The sequence below is a fragment of the Asparagus officinalis genome, unplaced genomic scaffold (assembly GCF_001876935.1).
Source record: "Asparagus officinalis unplaced genomic scaffold, Aspof.V1 AsparagusV1_Un1375, whole genome shotgun sequence".
NCBI lineage: Eukaryota > Viridiplantae > Streptophyta > Magnoliopsida > Asparagales > Asparagaceae > Asparagus > Asparagus officinalis.
Window position 1 is genome coordinate 7,593 of NW_017973634.1, and position 7,529 is coordinate 15,121.

A 7,529-nucleotide genomic window follows, 5' to 3' on the forward strand; every position below is an offset into this window, starting at 1 on the left:
GAAGAACTCGAGATGCTCGATGAAAAGCGCCTGGAGGCTCAACAGCATATCGAGTTCTACCAAGCCAGAATTTCTCGAGCCTTCGACAAAAAGGTTCGACAAAGGAGTTTTAAGGAAGGGGATTTGGTCTTAACTGAAAGACATCCTATGAACCTGAGCTCCAAGAAGAAGGGCAAGTTCGAGCCCAAATGGGAAGGACCGTTCGTAGTAGAAACAGTCTACTCAAACGGCGCCTATCGCCTAGTCACCAAAGATGGTGATCGGCTGATGATGCCAATAAATGGCAAATTCCTGAAGAGGTACTATCCTTAGCACCTTTCAGAAGGAGCTGATGTATCGGGAAGTTCCCGGAAGAATACCACATTGGGGTATTCTTAGGGATAACCTGGTCGGTATAAGAGAGATGAACAAGAAGTCCACATTCGAACCCCGAATGTTCTAGTTTGTCAGACTCTAACCCTCATCAGATGAGATCCAATCATTCGAGGGATTAATTTTCCCTCACAAAACTTTCATTGGTGTTCGATTACTCATAGTCTTCGCCACACATTCCTCACTCGGTCAAACCTTACGACAGTTAGGACCAAAGCCAAAGTCCCCTCTCGATTCCTTCAACGAACGAGAGGTCCACAAATCGGGCGGTCAAACTTTCACGTAGTTGTGATCGTTCCAAATTTCCCACTTGGTCAAACCTTACGACAGTTAGGACCAAAGCCAAAGTCCCCTCTCGATTCCTTCAATGAACGAGAGGTCCACTTTCAAACTCCCGAATGACCAAACCTTACGACAGTTAGGGTCATCTCGAACCCTCGCTTAGTCACAACTTACCCTGGTCGAGACTAAGACCGAGTCATCTTTTGTTCAAATGACCAAACCTTACGACAGTTAGGGTCGTTTGAACTTTCCGATTCTCGGAGTGGAGATCCCACTTCTAGTTTCATCCTGCGGATTCTGGAGGTGGAGATCCCACCTCGAGTTTCCCTCTTTTGCTGGAGATAGAATATAAAATTCTTCCTCTCCAGTTCTGAAGATAGAATATAAAATTCTTCCTCTTCAGAGTCAAATGACCAAACCTTACGACAGTTAGGGTCGTTTGAGCCTTTCGGATTCTGGGGGTGTGCCACCTCGAGTTTCCTTTCCAGCTGAAGATAGAATATAAAATTCTTCCTCTTCAGAGTCAAATGACCAAACCTTACGACAGTTAGGGTCGTTTGAGCCTTTCGGATTCTGGGGGTGTGCCACCTCGAGTTTCCTTTCCACCGGGAGATAGAATATAAAATTCTTCCTCTCCTCGGACCTTTCCGATGCTCGGAGTGGCGACCCCACTCCCAGTTCATCATTCCGGGTGCTCGGAGTGGAGATCCCATTCCCAGTTCATCCTTCCAGATACTGGGGGTGGGGAATCCCACCTCAAGTTTCCTTTCCAGCGGGAGATAGAATATAAAATTCTTCCTCTCCTCGGACCTTTCCGATGCTCGGAGTGGCGACCCCACTCCCAGTTCATCATTCCGGGTGCTCGGAGTGGAGATCCCATTCCCAGTTCATCCTTCCAGATACTGGGGGTGGGGAATCCCACCTCAAGTTTCCTTTCCAGCGGGAGATAGAATATAAAATTCTTCCTCTCCTATTTTGACACAACTTTCAACTTCCAATCCGCGCACTTGGTGCGTGGGGAATTTTATCCCGAATCCTAAGTAGGGATAAGTCAACACCTAACACGTGTTGCCGGGTAGCCTATTCCCGTAACAAGGGCAAAGTCTACGTATTCGAAGTCGTAGCAGCAAGTCTAAGGGAGTTCATTCCTTTAGCACAACGTTACATACGGAACGGATTTCGATAATCCGCATGCTAGCCCGATTCAAACGGTGATCGGTAAAGGCACATCAAACCCGTTGAAGGCTGGGGGTTTGCCAAAAACCCCAAAGTCAACGCCTAACACGCGTTGCCGGGTAGTCTATTCCCGTGAGAAAGACGAAGCCTATGTATTCAAGATCATAGCACAAAGCCTCAGAGAGTTTACTCTCTCAGCACAACGTTACATGCGGAACGGATTTCGACAATCCGCATGCTAGCCCGATTCAAACGGTAATCGGTAAAGGCACCTCAAACCCGTTGATGGCTGGGGGTTTGCCAAAAATCCCATAAATCTGTCATTCGGAAGAGATACAGAGAAAACACAAAAGAAGCAAATGCGGATTTTCTATTAATAAATCAAGTCAAAAGCATACAACAAAAGCTCGTTAGTCCGAAGGCAACCGACGGCTAAGAATATGAGACTCTAAACCAGAGAGCCTGTCCATATAGTCCTGCTCGAACTCCGCCTGCAGGCTAGCTCGGACAGAATCTTCGGAACTGTTGAGAACCTCTGCGGCTTCGTGTCGTAGCTTCATCAACCCCTCCTGCACTGATCCCAGCCTGTCGAGTGTCCATTCACGAGAACGCTCCAACCCAACCAGTTCCTCAGAAATGGTAGCGGCAGATTCTTCGGCGCGTTCCAAGGCCTCCTTCAGTCTAGCTATCTCTGCACGAGTGGAATCTAAGGAGCTCACTAACTCAGCTCTGCTGGTGTCTTTCCTCGCCAGAGAGGCCATCAGCTGCTCGACAGTGCGCTCACGTGATCGAAGCTCGCTGCCAACGGAAGATCGCAGTTCATGCCACTGCGTCAACCTATCCTCCACCTGAGAAGATGCAAAAGAGGGAGCTCCACCAGCCTTCAACTCCCTCAGCTCTCGAATCTCTGACTCCAGGGCAGCGAAATCAGCTGTAAAGGAATCGGCCAAATCCGGATATCCCTCTTCCCTCATCATCATCATGTGACGGGAGAAGGAACGCCTGAACTGATCAAAAGAAGACCCTCTGTGCAGAAGCTTATCAATCACGCCGTTATAAAAGGCAGTAAAGAAGCCGAGGTCAGTGCGGAAGACATCCCCATCTGGATTGGTATCGGCCAAGAGAGCATGGACCTGCTCATATAGAGACGGTCGAGAACCTGCAAGCAGCAGTATGGGAGGTCAAGAAACTATTAAATACAATCGAAAAGACCCTAAGGGAAATTCGAGGTATACCTATACCGGCGGAAATCCCCTCGGGTTGGGGTTCGACAGGCTCCGAAGTAACGACAGGAATGCTCATGGAAGGTATATCAACCCTCGTGGGCAAGTCAGTCGTATTAGGCGAAGGCGGGAAAACACCCGAAGCTATAGCAGAATCAGGTACAGCGCCTGGTCATATAGTTGCACTTCTTTATTAGTCAAAATGGAGACTGAGACAAGCAAAGAAGAGAGGAAATTGGATATATACCTGTGGATGAATCACTCTCAAAGAGTGGTCTCACAGTCCCGGTGGGAGCTTGTTCAGCTAACATATCGGCTAACAGTCCAGAGTCAGGTCTCGGGAAGACCGGTGCAGGAACATATCCCTGCTCTTCGAAATCTGCAATAGGGGAGGCCCCATCCCCGTCTGGCCCTTCTGTCGCAACACCTGCAGCACCGGATGTAGGTATATCTGAAAATGAACCGGTGGGATCAACACCATCTGCCTGCCCAAGATCGATGTTCAGATCAATGCCCAGGGAGCCATCACGAAGGGCGTCGCACACCTGCTGCATGAAGCAGTCCATGTTGTCAGCCCCAGAGAATACCGGACCTGGTGGAAGCTCGCCCTCCTCGAAGAACCCTGAATTATGAAACAGGATCAGGGATCCCGGAAGGTAAATCATCTTAAAGCAATAAAAGTGGGTACAACAAAATGTTACCTTCCTCCCCGTCGGCAAAGCCTCCTGAATCTACCCCATGGGAGCGCTGATCAACATGAGGTTTATGGGCAATCTTTTTCCTTTTCGAAGGATCACCCCTCATAGAACCAACGGGGCGGTCATGCGAAGTTTGGCCACCAAACTTGGATTTCGCACGACGGGAAGCGAGCGACCCATGGTCGTCGGCTACCCCACCTGAAACAACAAGAATCATCTCATGAACCAGATCTTTCGCCAATACCAATTGAAGTCGAGAAAGAGGATCAAAGAGCATGACAAACCTGTATCAAGTTCTGCTTGGTCGGTATCTATATCTGCATACTCCCCTTCGGGAATTCCGGTGGACTTCTTCCTCTGTCTCTGAGCAGGCTCAGCCCTGCGAGCAGCCATCATAGCAGATTGAACCAAGTGATCGGATTCTAGTTCCGAAAGACTCCTCACACTTATGGATTCATCGGCAGAGAGGAACCATTTACAGCTGAGGAAGGTAATCATCGGCTTGCGTTTATAGGAGGGAAGAGCAAACTGAGCCCCGGTGCAGCCAACCATGGTCCATAACCACGCCCGTACGCCGTCAACGAGTCCTCCCTCAACACGCAAACTACGACTCGGATTCCCAACGTATAGTTGGTCATAGCCAAACTGACGTGCGAAACGGCAGGGAAGGTAAGGCTCTATGTGGCAGCGGTCCTTCACCCGGAGAACAAGATACCCGACTCGGATGTTCACCAACCAGCGGAAACAACCGACGTCGAGAGCAGTCCGGTTAGTTCGGGGTTTCTCCATATCAGTCAACTCCTCGCCATAACGTCCCGAAAAGCGAGGGAAGCATTTGAAGAACTCCCAGTTCCTGCGAACTCGAAGTTCTTTTTGTACATCTTCAAATTTCTTCCCAACCCATCTACTCTCCTCCAACAGCTGTAGGAAAGGAACGGGAACATCAACGGCGCTGGGCGCCGACATCAAGTCCGGACGGTGAAGAACGAACCACGCCATCAAATAAGCGTAGGGCAGCTCAACCTTCGGGCAGGTAAGCTCAGTCGAGGGTTTAGAACCCACTTGGGTAAGAACACGAACTACACCCCTAAGCCCGCAATGGATGCTGGCAACCATCGCTGGAAGCAGAGAAAGCTCCCTCCCATAAGCTAGCTGGACCGCAGGGAAGAGCACCTCGAGGGGTAGAGCGTCTGAAGACTGATATGGAACAACACACTTCTTCAGCCAAAGAGCAAGGTAGCCAGCTAACAGAGACCGAGGATCGATAGACTTCTGGGCATGATAGAGGAACGATCGAAACTTAGTCCCGGCCGGAAAAGCCCCCTCGGCACTAGCAATGGTATAAGAATGAGTTTCATTCTTCTCCATCAGCTCATTAATAGCGGCAGGGGTCAAAACGCCTAACTCATGTATGGACTCCTCGGAATCATCCTCCAAGTTAGGAAACAGGTAAACAGCAAACTGCTTCAAGCTGATCTTCCTCTTCGTCTTCGCTGGAGGAGAACTCTGGAGCAAACAGGTGTGATAATGACAGGTGAGGTCCCAGAGAGTGTCATACACATCGGGAGTATCCTTCTTCAAACACTCCAACTGTTGGTTAGAAGGGAAGTATTCCTGATACGGGCAATCTCCCATCGAAAGCCCGGAAACCTGGTGCATCTCATGAAGAGCCAACCCTAGCTCTCCGCCACTGGTCAAGAAGGTATTACTATCAGGCATATATGTCTCGAGCAATGCCAAGAAGTGACGGCAGCTAACGGGAAGTCCATACATAGTAGCCCGTATGGGCGTATATAATCCACTACCCTTCAAGTCTCTCTCCCAGCGTCCCAGAACATAACTGGTCAAACGGGTCCACCATCCCTTAGCCAGTGAGGAAGCCCAACCATAACATCGGTAATCCAGTCGAGGTAATTGTCTTCCCAGATGAGCTAAACGATTCCTCACGGTGAGAGCGGCCGCCGATACCTCGCCTGGAGGTGCAGTGTCAAGACCCATGATCCCGGGTCGAAGGCCACAAATGGATTGATACCCCAGAGAACCGGGACTCTTGTGATGAGAAATGTATCCGCACTGAACGTGTGTAACAGCATTGGTAAGAGGCCAGGACATCTGTCGCCCCACAGCCTGTTTCTCCAAGTCAGTAAAAGAGCACTGGCGAGGAATAGAGGGGATATATAAAAGAGCTCCCTCGTCAAGGGTAAGCCAGTGCTCCTCAGCAAGAGTCAGCGCGGCAGGATCTTCGGTGCGATCCCCGAATAGAAAACCCGGCTTCTTTAAAGCTTCAGTAGAAGTGGCGTCTGCGGTGAGAGGAGCATCGGTGATAAGTTGGCGTAAACAGTGACGCCCTCCATCCTTTATCAAGCGACAGAACTCGTCTGAGCGATCTCTGTCGAACTGCGGAAGGGGATCGATGATCTGCCTGGCAGAAGCCGAAGAAAACACTTCCCTACTACAACCGGTAGGGGCATGATGAGGGAGACTACCCCCGGGAAACTCAACTGCAACAAAGCAAAGATGGAGTCAGAAAATCCATGTCATAAACGCAAGACGAGATTATTCGATTTCGAGTGCCCTACACCGGGAGAACGGTATGCGTCATCACGTAGACACCGTGATAACATATACCGACCTATAAGGTGTAAGGCAACACGAGATCGCCCCAATATAACCGAGGACTTGAATTGGCTAAGCAAAGCAAGTCCGAAACCTTAACCCCCGCGGGAGGGGTATCGGTTCTTCCGTCATGACCCGCGAGAGGTCAATCCGGGATAAAAGAAAAAAATATATATAAGATTCTTACCCCCAAAGCAAGAGGTCACTGGAGATGATGTCGTAGGAGCCTCCTCCACGCCATGCTGCGAGCAAGGGTGACTCCCGGAAAGACGAGACCGACGGGGAGACATCGTGAATCTGCAATGAAGAGCAGTACATCAGGTACGATATATATACACGAAAGGAGAAACTCCACAAGGAAAGGTCGAGGACATTTGGATTTGAAGGTTCAAAATCAAGAACCTCATCCCACAGCGGTTCAAAAGACTCCTTGTGAAGCTGAAGCTACCAAGGCCGAGCGGACTTTATCCAAGAGGGCGCGTCAAAGACGGCGTCAACGCCTAGCACGCCAATTGGCCAAGGCCTCCGAGCCGGTGGATGGAATCCGCTACGAAGCGGATCTGAAGTCTAGAGGACGCCAACAGGCACAGCAGCGACTTAGCGATTGGTCCAAACCAACGGAGGACGCCAATAGGCACAGCAGCGACTTAGCGATTGGTCTAAACCAACGACAAATGAATGGGTCCCTGTTAAGAGGACACGTTCCACTCTTAAAGAACGAACCGAGAAGCGCCACGCTTTACTTGCGCACGCAAGAATCCTGGTACAAGAGGCCGAGAAACTACAAACAAGTACTGCAGATTTTAAACTGACGAAACCACGACAAATCTGGAGGCCAAAATCCAGAACAAAGCCCGAAAAAACCGAGGCACAAAATGTTGGCTCGGCCAAGGCCGAGTGCTGGCTCGGCCAAGACCGAGTCACTAAACGCTGGCTCGGCCAAGGCCGAGTCACTAAAAGCTGGCTCGGCCAAGGCCGAGTCACCAAACGCTGGCTCGGCCAAGGCCGAGTCACCAATTGCTGACCCGCGAGCTGGTTCATCTCTCTCTGTAGAAATTTCGCCTCCTGCGACCAGCTTTAAGTCTCCGACAGATCCTGCTTTTGTTCCAATGACTTCCTCACCTCCTGTAAAACCCCACGGCGGCGTGGACTCATCCCGAGT

General features: G+C 50.3%; 1 protein-coding gene across 1 annotated transcript; it reads right to left on the reverse strand.

The window, feature by feature from the left end:
* Nucleotides 1–2,176: 2,176 nt before the first annotated feature.
* LOC109828418 lies at nt 2,177–6,657 on the reverse strand. Its single transcript, XM_020395418.1, has 6 exons — nt 6,555–6,657; nt 4,036–6,252; nt 3,755–3,949; nt 3,301–3,675; nt 3,066–3,221; nt 2,177–2,989 (listed from the first exon to the last, which is right to left on the reverse strand). The coding sequence occupies exons 1-6, from the start codon at nt 6,655–6,657 to the stop codon at nt 2,241–2,243; spliced, it is 3,795 nt and encodes a 1,264-aa protein (XP_020251007.1). The 3' UTR covers nt 2,177–2,240.
* Nucleotides 6,658–7,529: the final 872 nt, after the last annotated feature.

Bases quoted from the DNA above. Each gene is read 5' to 3' on its own strand.
- LOC109828418 (XM_020395418.1), bottom strand. From the start codon at position 6,657: ATGTCTCCCCGTCGGTCTCGTCTTTCCGGGAGTCACCCTTGCTCGCAG. The intron at 3,950-4,035 runs GTTTGTCATGCT...TTGTTGTTTCAG, and splicing joins CCAAGCAGAACTTGATACAG to GTGGGGTAGCCGACGACCAT. The intron at 3,222-3,300 runs GTATATATCCAA...CTATATGACCAG, and splicing joins TGAGAGTGATTCATCCACAG to GCGCTGTACCTGATTCTGCT.